Source organism: Peromyscus eremicus, chromosome 12 (assembly GCF_949786415.1).
Source record: "Peromyscus eremicus chromosome 12, PerEre_H2_v1, whole genome shotgun sequence".
Classification (NCBI taxonomy): domain Eukaryota; kingdom Metazoa; phylum Chordata; class Mammalia; order Rodentia; family Cricetidae; genus Peromyscus; species Peromyscus eremicus.
In genome coordinates, this window is record NC_081428.1 from 71,100,601 (window position 1) to 71,114,829 (window position 14,229).

The following is a 14,229-nucleotide window of genomic DNA, read 5'->3' on the forward strand; positions in this document are numbered from 1 at the left end:
AGAGAGAGAGAGAGGGAGGGAGAGAGAGAGAATTCTCTTCCTTGTGTCCCTGTCTCAGTGAGGGGGCCCACTGTTAAGACCCCAGACCTTCAAGGTTGTTAAAAAGAGGCTGAGGGTTGGAAATAGTTCAGGCAACTCAAACTAGTCCTCTAAGTATAGGAGAGGCAAAGAGGGGACTAGGGAGATGTGTTTAGTGGTGCACAGATTTCACCGTAAAGCTGAGCATATACATTGGCTGACATGATAAGTGAGAGGTCAAAACCAGAAAAGTAGGGTAGGGTGAGTCCATGATACCGCACTCACGAGGTTCCCATCTGTGATGAGGTAGGACTTGGTGGTGATGTGCCTGGTTGGGGATCACCCTTGTTTCTAAGCACCAGTTTGAACATTATTCATTCATGGAAATACTTCCACAGGAGTAAAGGAAACCAGACTGACTGTCACACTCCAGTAAAAGGCCAGCTGTCTAACAACTCCAGCAGAAAGTCCATTTGTGAACCAAATCAGGTGGCCTGCCAAGAAACTATAGACGTTGTGACTACAATGACTATGACAAGTCCACAGTTGTTCAAACATCCAGGCACTAACAAATGCCACATTGTTCAAATACAATCATGGAAAGTGTGAAGTTTCAAACCTGGGACGAACAGCTGAGGTGCCTATTTAACATATCAAAGCTGGACCTGGCCGCCAGGTTCTCCCAGCATCCCTCAGTCCCTATCTGCTGATGTACCCCTGCCCTCTAACCTGAACTCTCCATCTCTAGGGGCTGGACTGTCCTTCCTCCAGAGGCTCTTCCCTATATAATCCAGACATTTTGGTTACCTGCCCCCCTTTTGGATCTTTGACCTTCTGGCTACTGCACCTGGTTCCCTCTCCCCCCTCTCTTTTCCCCTCTCCATCTCCCATATGGCCCAGCTCAGTCTGGTCATGTCCACTCTGGACTCTCCAAGATATCACTGCCTCTGACTATGCTCTCCCATTTATCTACAATAAGTCTTCTTCTCTATTATATCTGGGAGCAGTCATGGCCTTTCCTTTCCTTTTTACTTATTTTTCATTCAGAGAGAAAATACCAGAAATCTACCACAAAAAAGTAGAACTATGAGCTTCTTGATAAAGAGATCAAAATAACTGCTTTAAGAGAAATGTAAAGAAATAATTCAATGACCTAAGAAACAAAACAGTAAATATTTATGTTATCAAACATGGAGAAGTTGAGCTGGTGCTCAACTAGAAGCTTTACTCCTAGTGACTAGCATTCATGGTTCTGGAGGGTACTCTGCATAGTACTGGAGAAGAAAAGTAATCATCAACCTCTCACAGCTACAAACCCTGTGACCTAAAATAGCAACTTGTCTGCAAGATATACCCACTAGTGCAATAATGGTACAGCTGTTGATGGGAGTAACCACCTGCTTCTTGGGCGGATCCAAGTTCTGCTCTACAAGATGGAACGAGCTCATACCCAACACGTTAATAAGTTCAAGAACCTCAGTAGATACATCATGGGCTCCAGGGGAGAACGATCACTATTATTTTATTGCTAAATGAACATAGCAATAAAATAACTCCAAATGACATACTGCTATACCCACAGATCAGAGTATTGTTCAACCTTCATCAGAGAAACTTATTTTAGCACTAGATGGTAGTTGACATCGAGACCCACAAATTAGACAATGTGTAGAAAGTGAGAAACGTGTGGCAGTAAGCCTGTGCCTGTGGTGGTTTGAAAGGAAATGGCCCCCAAAGGGAGTGGCACTATTAGGAGGTGTGGCCTTGCTGGAGGAAGTATGTCACTGTGGAGGTGGGCTTTGAGGTCTCCTATATGCTCAGGCCATGCCCAGTATCTTAATTCACTTCCTGTTGCCTTTGGATCAAGATGCAGAATCCTCAGCTCCTTCTCCAGCAACATGCCTGCCTGCACGCCACCATGCTCCCTGTCATGACGATAATGGACTAAGTCTCTGAACCCGTAAGCTGCCACCTCAATTCAATGTTCTCCTTTGTAAAAGTTACCGTGCTCATGCTTGCTCTTCACAGCAATAGAAACCCTAACTGAGACTAAGCCCTTGATAGGATGACATCATCAAACTTAAGGCTCGGGGATCTATGTGGAAGAGGAGGAAAGATAAGAGCCAGAGGTGGTGGAGGACTCCGAGGAAACAGCCTTCTTCACATTCAATGGGGCTGATGCAGGCAGGCTCTCACAGAGGCTGTGACAGCATACAGAAGACCTGAGTAAGCTCAAGCCAAATACAGTTCTAGCATGGAGAAGGGGACGTGGACACCCCTAACCAAGAAGCTCTCTGCAGTTGATGACGGCTGCTTAGAGAGGGAAACTTCGTTTTCTTCAACAGAGTGACACTGGGTGTGTCAACCACCCTCTAGGGCAGACCTCATGCTCGGGAGGAGTTAAGCGACGCAAAGTGGACTCCATGGTTTCCTTTGTTCTTTTTGTTTGTTTTGAGCCTCAGAGGGGAAGATTGCCTTTGTGTGTGTCTGTGTTTCCCCTCCCCCTTTTCAAGAGCAAGAAGGAGCATGAATTTGGGAGGAATTCAGGAATGGAAGCAATATGATTAAAATATACTCTATGAAAATATTTTAAAATGATTTTTTAAAACAAAGCTGGAGGGTATCGATAGAACCTCATCTAACAACATTGTCCTTTATCATTAAAACAACAACAACAAAAAAAAAAAACCCAGACAAAATGTTACCAGAGACTGAAATCATAGTCACAGGCTACACAAAGAGCTTTTGGGAGAACAGTAGGTCCCGTATGTTACAATAGACCCATTAGGTTAAATCACCTAGTGACGCTATAGCTATTCTGGCTTATGTGTATCATGTCAGTTCTGCATGAGTAAAGATGTTTAAAAGATTAAAAGGAAAGAGAGAGAGAAGTGAAAACGTGGTTGGAGTCTGAGCAGTTTGTACAGGATACCACCCAGCATACAGCACCCGACCAGCGTGGCCCAGAGTGGGGATTTACTCTCCTTTCCATTTTCAGTCAACACACTGAGATCAAGCAGCAATAAAAGGATGCATTTTATTAGCCTTTCTACATTTGATCTTCTGTCTCCTTCCCATTCCCACCACCTCTCATCTCGTAAACACCGCTATGGGGAGCCCTGACTGTGATTCTCAGGGCGGGAGGATCAGAGGGTTGGTCTCCCCTGCGGACCCTGGGCACTTAGTGGAGCGACTTTCCTTTCCAGGGAAAGGAAAAACCACCAGCTTCTTTTCCTCGGGCCCCAGGTAAAGGAAGGAAACATCCAGCTTCTCCCCGTGAGGATCCGTGGTTAGATCCAGCTGCACAGGGAAGGCTTCCTCAGGACTCTTTTCCTCGGTGGCTTCCTCAGGACTCTTTTCCTTGGAGCCTTGGGGCTTCTCAGCATCCAGGTCAGGGAGGTGCTGGACAGATCCTTTTGGCGCAGTTACGGAGGGGGAGATGACGGGGGCTTTGTTCTTCTGAGGGGCCTCGTCGTCCTCGGAGGGCTGTTTCTTGGACTCCTGGGTAACAGCAGGGTTCTCACCTCCAGGGACCTGAGCCTGAAATAACAATGTTTTCAAATGTACAATTCTACAGGGAATGCCCTGCCACATCCAGCACCAGGCAAAGCAGTTTTGTGACTGTGTATCTGTAACACGGTGTTGGAGAGCCTAGGCTCAAATTCTTCCTCTCCTGCCTCAAGTCTTCTGGGTGCTGGGATTACAGGCTTACAGGATGCTTACAGAAACCAGCCACAGCAGCGGTTCTCAGCCTTCCCAATGCTGCCACGCCTTAATACTACAGTTCCTCAGGTTGTGGTGACCCCCCACCATAAAATTACTTCTGTGGGGGGCTGGAGAGATGGCTCAGAGGTTAAGAGTACTGACTGCTCTTCCAGAGGTCCTGAGTTCAATTCCCAGCAACCACATGGCGGCTCACAAGTGTCTGTAATGAGATCTGATGCCCTCCTCTGGCCTGCAGTCATACATGCTGTATACATAATAAATAAATAAATCTTAAAAGAAAATTACTTCTGTGGCTACTTCATAACCGTAATTTTGCTACAGTTATGAACTGCACTGCATTTTCCTGTGTTTGCTGTCGGTCTTAGACCAACCCTGTGAAAGGGTCATTCACTTCCCCTGGGGGTTGCAACCCACAGGTTGAGAACCATTACAGGGATCGGCCTCCTGATATGAAGATTCCTAACCAAACAGGTGGGGGTCAGGTGGAACCAAGGCCTGCAGAAGCTGGTCAGCAGGCCTTCCCTTTCAGAGCGATGGTCCAGAGGGGCTTAAGGATGGACCCCAAGTCCCCAGGGTTGTCTTTGCTCCCGGGAGTGGCAGTAGGTACCCTCTTTTACTGTGGGTTTTGGGCCAGGCCTGGTATGGTTCCCTCCATCCAAATCCTCTCACTGGTCCATCTTAGAGATCAGAACAGGCAGGTGATGAGGGTAGGTGCCAGCGGCCACACAGCTCACAGGGGCAGAGAGCAGGGATGAAGCCCAGGCAGCCTGTCTGACTGAAACAGGCTACCCCACAATAAGTACTTAGTATTGTGGAGAGGGATTGGACGTTTTCACGGAAGTGAGTCTCCCTGAGATGAGAGAGGTCTCTCTGAGGTATTGAATTTCGCACCTTGAAGGCTTTAAGCTGTGCATGTTTGCAGTTCACTGTTCCTGAGTTCTCCCTTATCCTACGGGGCCACACCAAGACTAAAGCAGTAGGGTAACTTTCTCTCCTGTAGATGTGGTAGCCTAAGTAAACTGACCCTGGATCTTGGGAAAACCAAAAGGGCTAGGGCATAGGCACCTAGAGATGGAGCATCTGATTCCATGGAAAAACACCGGGGTTAGGCTCAATGGGGAGAGCCATGCTCCTGCAAGTCTGGTGGCCTGAGTTCGAGCCCCCAGAACCCACCTAAGGGTGAAGGGGAGAACAAACTATATTAAGTGGTCCTCTGATGCCACGTGTGTGCCACGGCACACGTGCTCATACACTTACATTGTGCAAACACACAATGATGATAACATTAAAAAAAAACAGATAAATACCTGAGATTCGAAAAACTCACACGTCACAGACACAGACTTTTCTAAGGGTCCTTGCATCAGGGAACCGTGGCAAAGACCGACAGGCTAAAGGAAGAAAGACGTCATGTGAGTTTTAAGTTATCGGTGAGCAGAGCCCTGGCTTTCTGTCTGTGTAGACACAGGGCTGCACCCTGCTTCTTTGCTCCTGCCTTGAAAGAGGGCCGGCTCCACGCCAGTTCCCTCTGAATTATCTAAAATAACCAAGTCCAGCTTGCTTCTGGCAATGGTAACAGTTTCAGGAGGTTCCTCCGGTGTCTACGCACTGCCCACTGCCTGGCCTGGGTCTGTCCTTACACACTGTCCACCGCCTGGCCTGGGTCTGTCCTTACACACTGCCCACCGCCTGGCCTGGGTCTGTCCTTACACACTGTCCACCGCCTGGCCTGGGTCTGTCCTTACACACTGTCCACCGCCTGGCCTGGGTCTGTCCTTACACACTGTCCACCGCCTGGCCTGAGTCTGTCCTTACACACTGCCCACCGCCTGGCCTGGGTCTGTCCTTACACACTGCCCACCGCCTGGCCTGGGTCTGTCCTTACACACTGCCCACCGCCTGGCCTGGGTCTGTCCTTACACACTGCCCACCGCCTGGGTCTGCCCTGACACATTGCCCACTGCCTGGCCTGGGTCTGCCCTTGTATCGGTGAGGAAGATTGGTGGTTTCCTCCCTTAATGTGTTCTGAATGAAGTTTTGTCTTCTCAGTCAACAACACTCTCAGCTCCTTCACCTTCTGACTATCTGAAAATGAAATTACTTTTTAAAAATTATGAACGTAATAAATCATTATTTAGAACCACATAAATGAAAAGAAAGAAACCTGACCTGTAACTCCGTGAATGGTTCTCATTACCCACAATCCTCTGATCCTTTTTTCTATTCTTTTTTCTATGCATGTGTATTTTTCTTTTAAGCACTAAGACAATATTTCATATGATATTTTATAACTATTTTGCCACTGAACAATATATTGCAAAAAAAAATTTGTGTGGCATTGGATAGTCTCCTATGTTTTTCTTGGTTGTTGTTGTTGTTTTGATGATTATCTTTATAATGGCTGTGGCTGCCTAGTATTTCTCTGTATTTATTTATTTTTTTATTATTATTATTATTTTTTTTTTGGTTTGGTTTTTCGAGACAGGGTTTCTCTATGTAGCTTTGCACCTTTCCTGGGACTCACTTGGTAGCCCAGGCTGGCCTCAAACTCACAGAGATCTGCCTGGCTCTGCCTCCCGAGTGCTGGGATTAAAGGCATGCGCCACCACCACCCGGCCTTCTCTGTATTTAATAAAGACTTGTCAAACAACTAGATTTGATCTAATTTTTAAAAAAATACTGAAACCATCTTTTCATGTATCTCGCTCTGTAAACCAGGCTGGGCTTGAACTCAGAAATCCTCCTGCCTTTGCCTCCCGAGTGCTGGGACTAAAGGTGTGTGCTACCAGGCCCCGCCATCATATATCTCTAGTTTCTTCCTTAGAGTAAATCCTTATGTGCTGGTTTGAATGAAAATGTCTCCTGTAGGCTCATATATTTGAATTCTTGGTCCCCAGCTGGTGGAACTGTTTGGGAAGGATTAGAGGGTGTGGACTTGTTGGAGGAGGTGTGTCACTGGGGGGTAGGCTTTGGATTTCAAAAACCTACACCATTTCCAGTTAGTTCTCTCTGCCTCCTACTTGTGGATCAAGATGTAAGCTCTCAGCTACTTCTCTAGCACAATGTCTACCTGCTTGTTACCATGCTCCCCGCCATGATGGCCCTGGACTCTAACCCTCTGAAGCTGTAAGCCCCAAATAAACTCTATCTTCTATACATTTCCTTGGTCATAGTGTCTTATCATAGCAATAGCAAAAACAACCAAGACACCCTAGAAGAATTATTTTAAGGTCATAGTGTACGTACATTTTCAATGAAAAGTTAACTATTGTACTAAAATGCTGCCTCAAATTCCAAAGAAGAACTCTTAAGTACATCCACATAAAATTTACCAAAATACATCTGAACAGGTTGTCTGAATATTGCTTTATATCCCTTTCCAGGTCACATGAAGAAAAGACCAGAAATTCTTCAAGGCGGGAAAGTCATTAACGTAACATAGCACCCTAGCCTTCCCTTTTGCTCTTCACCACCGTGGCTCAGAGGCTCTGAGAGAACCTTCCAGAGAAACTGCAGGTGCTTGTGGCAAGAATAGCTGGCTACTCCACAGTAGGTAGAATTTTGTGAATTATCAAAGCGTGTGCACTCCCAGGTGCTGTACTGGAGTGGAGGGGATCGTGGTGTCTGAATTTCAGCATCACCACTCGCTGGCTGGTCTGATGGAGTAAATTGTTTCAGTTTCTTTTTAAAATAAATAGCTCTCCCTGGCCCCCTCTCTGCATGCTGCCTGATTCCGTTTGTACAAACTGTCTAAATGAACAAAGCTATTGAGACAGGAATCGGGTTCACAGTTTTCAGGGGCTTCAGAGGGCAGCAGCGGGGCCTGGCTTCATGGAGATGGGGTTTCTTTTGAGAGCTAATAAAAGTATTTAAAGATTATGAAGTGGTTATGGTGGCACCTGTCTGTGAATATACTACAAAAATGGAATTATCCGCCTTACAAGGATAAATTTTATTGTGCATGAACAATCTCTCAATAGAGCACTTACTATAAATAAATACATGAAAGTATTTTTAGTGAGCTTTGTGCAATTGTGCTCCAACACACCATGCTGATTGACATCCCCAGTGTATTTCTGACAGTTTTGGTGTGCCTCCTCCCTTATTTTACTTAGCCTTTCTTTTGTGAAGAGTGGTCCAAAGAATGGAACACCATGCCATATTCCATGTCCTTTTTGCAACCGTGTTACATTGATGACGCAAATCACGCTTAGAATCAAATAAATCCCGTCACCGAGTCGAGACCTGCCCAATTTCTATCGAGGGATGGAGATGCACCCTGTGCTCTGTGACACCCCAGTGTAATGTGTGCTCAACAAATCCTGGTGATCTGGGAACGCATACAGATTGTACAGACAGTCAGGAGCACTCACCGCAGAGTCAGAGGACTGGAGGGAACAGCTGGCCTGGGACTTGGTACATGATGATTCTTTGATCAAATAATCCACAAAGTACGAAGGGCCAACCACCCACTGTCATGAAATGAAAGTGAAGACATTAAAAATCTTACCCCAGGGAAAACTCAGGATTGGCAACCTTCCTTGGATAGAACTGTCACCTCACAAACTCACTGCTCCTAAAAGTCCCCATGGGCACCAAACCATGTCAGTAATTCTGCTATTTAGAAAACAAATCAGTGCCTTTCCCTGTTAAGGGTGTGAAAGGTGTCATAAACATTTTCTCTTAGATAGCTTATTTTTCCTTGTGAAGATTTGTCTTCTATTTATATATTTATTTATATAAGAGAGATAACAACACAATTGAAATAAAAATGAGCCTCCTAGTCCATAACTCATAAAACTAAACACCTACCTGAGGCCTTAATGAAGCAAAAGTTGTCTCGTTATACGGTCCATAATCAGTCAGAAAACAGTGCACTTATGTCCCCCCCAAACCCACATGAGACTATGAATCTGTTCTTCTGGCTTTAAGGTTGGAGAAATAAAATCAAGTCACCTGACACTTGTACAAATCTCAAGGAAAGCCAGAAGCCGTGGCCTGAGGCAATGTGCAGCAGATCTACTAGAAATGGGTCTGTAGGGAAAGGATCTCATGTCCTAAGCAGACAGAAGGCCTACGCAGCCTCCTCCCAACCGGAGACCTGCAGCTACAGTCTGTGTAACTGACCCGGGTGGTTTAATTTTACCTGGCTAGTGGCCCTGGTGACTTTGACGAGTGAGTACTGCTTTGAGAGGCTCTCACTGTTGAACTTCGCAAGCGACTCCGTGGCAGCTTCCAGAACTCTGGGGTCCGACAAGTCAACAGGGCCCGGGCAGTCAGGGCAGATGAAATGAATCTTTCTTTGAGAAACTATTGATGAGAATAGTTTATTAATTTTCAATCCTAATAAGAGTCATAACCATACAACTATACCGCAGGCAAAGACTGAACTAAAATGATAATACCCAGTGTTGGCAAGGTTGCCGTGAGAAAGACGTTTTTCTGAGAAAGCATTTAGTTGTTGGCGGTATGATAGTTAGCGGTGGTAGTGCTTTTTCTTTATCTTTCCCTCCCTCCCTCCCTCCCTCCCTCCCTCCCTCCCTTCCTTTTTGAGACAAGGTCTCATGTATCCCAGGTGGGCCTGTGCAATCAAAGGGGCCTTTGCCTCCTGATCTTCTCGCCAGGGCCTAGGTTGCAGGCATGTGCCCTCGTGCTTGGCTTCTATGGTGCTAGGGCTTCATGTGTGCTGGGCACCCCACCACCGCAGCTAATGTCCAGTCTCAGCACTATTACTTTTGTAATCAAAAAGAAATCCCAGTGAGATAGTCTTCACCTCCAATGGACTTCTTTGCTATAGGAATTTTGATCAGAAGCGCACAGGGCATGCCCCACCAACAGTCTGTGGGTTACACAGAGTCAGAGAAGAGCGATTGAACGTGGCCCAACAAGAAACTGTAAATATTCTTAAAACATTGTGAAAACATTTTTTTGCAACTCAATTACACAGTTCCTAGGTGTGAACTTTGTAGATGACAATATTGTATTTCAATGCCTGAACAATGGACACATCAGTCCCCTCCCTAATTCAATGTCCTTTCTCCTTACTGCTCCTGCAGACAATGGCCTTTGAAAGGCTGGCGTTTCATTATTGCCGTGACTTACTTATCTGTGGTCCTTAACACCAAGAATAAAATCTAACACATAGTGAATATCCAGTAGAACCCTGTAAGGTCAGTAGATGGTATCATGATGGCGGAAACATGTGGCCTTTGGTTAGAAAATGCAGATGAGTTAGAAGGTAAAATTGGTCACACCACGACGAGGCCACAGGGAACGGTGACACTATCAATACAGTCACAATCTCTTTGGGAGGAGCTGGAGCTGGCAAATGTGTGATCACCAAGCCAGAGAACTTGCCTTGAACTGTTTTCAGAGAAAATCCACTTTCTTAATCACTGAACATTGGGGATGGAAGAAGACAGTGGGAGAACCGTGTCCACGGCTTGCCACGGGGCCTCGTCACCCAGTCCTGATACCTATGACATTACTGGCACTCCTCAGTTGTCCTCTGATTTATTTCAGACTGGCCCTGTGTTTGCGCTGTAAGCTGTGGCTTGAACAGCGTTTGCTCCGGGGCTTCCTTACTCCAAGGAAGCAGCAACAGCAACAGCAGCAGCAGCAGCAGCAGCAGCAGCAGCAGCAGCAGCAGGAGCAGCATCATGGCCACCTGGAGCTTGTTAGAAACTCAGGCTCTCAGGCCCTGACAGGCCAATGGAATCAAGCATCTGCACTCAACAAGATTCACGGGGAGGGTGCATGCCCATAGTCTGTTATGTAGACATTTCCCACCTTTCTATGCAAGGGACTCCTGCGCTTCAGCGACCTTCTCTTGTGCAAAGCGGAATCCAGAAGGAATGTACCCACTTATCTCAATTGTCCATTCATTTTGGCCTTATTCTTGCCTGCTACTCAGCAACAGTAATGACTTCTGAAACTTGATATGAACTAGGAAGTCTTCAACTGGGGGAGAGGGATGAGCACCCCATATGACAGATGATACACGACGATAAATCAAGGTCCTGCATGTTCTGTTCTTTGAGTGTTTTAGTCAAAGTGGGAAAAATGTCCACTTCGAAAGCAACATTCCTTTCTTGAGTAGAGAGCACCATGAAAGCAGCAATGGGGACCCTCCTTAAAGAAGGGGTTTGAGTTCCAGGACAGAGGTCACCCAGTGGAAGGAGAGATGGGAACATGTGAGGTGTGTTCAGACACAGCCGTTGGAAGGGGGACGTGGGGACAGTGGTGTAGACCGAAAGGAACCTGGGACCAGCTGCTGGCATTGAGCCACTCATGGGAGATTGAGGATTTGGGATCTGAGGCAGGTTGACACGATGGCTCTTGACAGTGGTTTAGGGAGAGTTCCCTGGAGAGGAGGAGGATGTAGGAATGTCAGCAGGGAGGCGGTGCTGGAGTATCGAGCAGCGGGTGCTGTGGGAGGACAGAGCAAGGGAGGAGAAGCTGCGTGCCAACTTGGCAAAGGCTTAGTTGAATGCTTTTTTTCTGTCTTTTGTCAAAATGTACAAAAGCCTCTTGACTCTTACCTGGGCGAAGAGTACAGTTATAAGCAAGCAAGTAGAGAACTCTTCTTGACTTGTTAATGTGAAACATTGCTTTGCATTGACCATAAACCTAGAAAAACCAAATACACTTGATGGCGTGATGCGGAGACCCATGAGATGAGTTAACACCCCTACTTCCTACCCCAACCCCCATCCCCCGCAAGTGGAATTTTAATGTAACGAGAAATCGAGTAAAATCAAGTTCTGTGGTTTGGGGGTGGGAAGAAGTCCTGTTTATCATCACACTGTCTAACCTACTCCTGAGACACGGCCACCTGCTCAGCCTCCTCCTCACACTTAGGTGCTGATCGCCGAATTCCGTAGGGACAGAGCTCCGAGGCCACAGCACACTATCTCTCTCTCTCCTTTGTCTTTCCGTAGCCTGATGCCAGTGGGCATAGGGACCAGAGAGCCACAGGTTGGAGGTGTCAAGGTCAGAGACAAGCGCAGGAAAAATCAGGGCCTCCAAATCACGCCCAGAATAAACGTCCCCTGGCCAGGAGCTTCAAGTTTGAAATTACACGAGAAATCAACTCCCTAACCTGTGTGCTCATGAGCAAGCACACACTTCTCTGTCAGTGACCCATATCACTAAACCAACTATAACAAGAGGGCACACAGACTATTTGTTTTTCAAAATCAGGTGCATGTTGGCATGTTTGGTCAAATAATAAGGAAAGGCGATCTTGGTCAAGAAGTTTATACTCAAACCACTGAAGACTCCCTCTTGTCATCCATGGCTGTCCGTGTGAGTGCATGGAAGAGATCCCAGAACCACTGAGAGGCAGGGCCAAACTGGCTCCACTGGTTTGGGCCATCTTTGGAAGGGTGAGCTCAAGGCTGGAGAGATGGCTTAGTGGTTAAGATACTTACTAGTCTTCTAGAGAACTGGAGTTTGGTTCACAGCACCCATATCAGGTGATTCACCACCATCCGAAATTTCAGGGAGGGGGGTTCTTACACTATCTCACGGTTGCTGTGGGCACTGCATGAATGTGGTACACACATACACACACACACACACACACACACACACACACACACACACACACACACACACACACACAGAGAGAGAGAGAGAGCCAAGGCACCCATACACATAGAAGAATAAAATAATTATTTTAGAAAAGGAGAAAGGATGAGTTCTGAGACCCTTTAGTTCCATGCTTCAGGAAGCTTTCCCAGGAACCCCTGGTGATCCTGACAGTGTAAGTCACCCCCTTTCCTATCTGAAAACCTCATGTTAATATTCATTAAAACAAAACCAAGCAAAAGAAAGCAAAGCAAGCCACCCTCCATTACTGCCTCTCTCTCCCTCCCTCTCTCTCTCTCTCTCTCCCTCTCTCTCCCCCCCCTCTCTCTCTCTCACACACACACACACACACACACACACACACACACACACACACACACATAAACATTGGCTCAGTGACTGCCAAAGGATCTTAGGGTAGAAAAAAATTGGGGTGGACCTTTTGAAGTCGAGTCAGTAAGACCCCAGTAGGACATCACAGGACCCTCCCTTCCCGACTAAACTGGGTTCTCTGTCCCATGCTAGAGTAAGCGCACAGGTCCTTTGCCTGGGAGGTAAGAAAGAAACGAACAGACAGCAGAGTGCCGGCACCTGCCAACAGGTACTTACCGACTCGTGCAAAACCCTCGGCTTGCAGTCCTTCTGTGCCTTCTTGCTGAGCACGTGGCAGTCAGTCTCTAAGACATCCAGTGTGAGGTAGAACACAGATCCCATGTCCTCCTACGGGAGGGTTGGAGAAATACCCCACCCCACATGAAACAATCTCAGGACAACTAGACCAACAGCCTCTTCCTGGGCGAGCCAAAGCACGTGTGTTATACAAAGCCTTCTACACTGCTGGAACCTAGATGTGACACAGAGTGGATCACTCTTAGTACTTGTTCCTAGGGACAGCAAGAGTGTCCTAGCCCACCTGCTGACAGTGGCGGAGCACTGTGTTTCCAAACTGGAAAGCACCTGTTGACAAGTAGCCCTAAGCTGCCATCCTGACTGGCCTTTGCAGCCTGTCCAAATGCTGTCCCAAAGGCTGTCACTTGCCTGGAAGTGGTCCCAAACATCGTGCACTCGGGAGAGGCTCAACACGTAGCCGTCCTTTCGGTCTTGGTTGATGCTCTGCAGGGCAAAGCCCGCAACTGCCTGCACTTCAGAGTCGTTACAGCTCCGGGGAAGCGGAAAGGAGCAGAGGGGTATCTGGGGAGGAGAGCGAGCCACGCAGCATGCGGCCAGGGTGCAGAATACCAGAAGTCGAAGCAGAGCCATTCTGTGGGGAACCAAGGTCCAGGATGAGGTCGGTGTGTAGGGATGCCAGGATGGGCCCTACTGTGGGGCCTCAAGATTGACTTGAATAGATTTAAATAACGGCAACCAGAATGGCTGAGTGTGACTTGAAACACCATGTCCTAAATATCACCTTGATCCAAACACGGCATCTTCTGAGTCAACATTTTGGATAGGGTGTGTCAATGTTCTAACCTTAGACCTGGAGCATGGCATTCTTGTGTGCATGTAAACAGTTCTAAGTTTCCCAACCTTTTCCCAGTAATTACAGCAAATGTTTGATAAGACACTGGAGACCTGGCCTCTGTCCAGATCTCTATTTGAAACACAGGGGCCTGGCACTGCTTTCCACCTTTCCCGCAGAGGGTCTCATGTCCACACTGTTACCTGGGCAGGAGCACAGAGGCCTGGTCTTACCAGCTGACCTGCCATCGCCTGTCCAGATGAGAGTCCTAATCCAGCTGGAACTGAAAATAAGCACAACTCAAAAATTTCCCTTTCTAGTGTCTGTATCTGTCAGGAAAATGTGCTTCATCTCAAAATTGTATTTAAGGGGAAAAAGATGAAGAGATCCTTAAAATTTTTCCTTCACACTCTAGACCTAATCTTCCTTTT

At 46.9% G+C, this 14,229-nt stretch overlaps 1 protein-coding gene across 1 annotated transcript; it reads right to left on the bottom strand.

Moving 5' to 3' along the window:
• Positions 1-3,091: 3,091 nt before the first annotated feature.
• Positions 3,092-13,596, bottom strand: Fetub (fetuin B). The gene is made up of 7 exons (XM_059277578.1): positions 13,375-13,596; positions 12,946-13,056; positions 11,286-11,373; positions 8,891-9,054; positions 8,118-8,216; positions 5,052-5,135; positions 3,092-3,558 (listed from the first exon to the last, which is right to left on the bottom strand). Exons 1-7 carry the CDS (start codon positions 13,594-13,596, stop codon positions 3,151-3,153), a joined length of 1,176 nt encoding a protein of 391 aa, XP_059133561.1. The 3' UTR covers positions 3,092-3,150.
• Between the last annotated feature and the right edge of the window lie 633 nt (positions 13,597-14,229).

Coding starts and splice junctions, on each gene's coding strand:
- Fetub (XM_059277578.1), bottom strand. CDS start 13,596: ATGGCTCTGCTTCGACTTCTGGTATTCTGCACCCTGGCCGCATGCTGC. Junction 13,057..13,374: donor ATGTTTGGGACCACTTCCAG/GCAAGTGACAGC, acceptor ACCCTCCCGTAG/GAGGACATGGGATCTGTGTT. Junction 8,217..8,890: donor TCACCAGGGCCACTAGCCAG/GTAAAATTAAAC, acceptor ATTTCATGACAG/TGGGTGGTTGGCCCTTCGTA.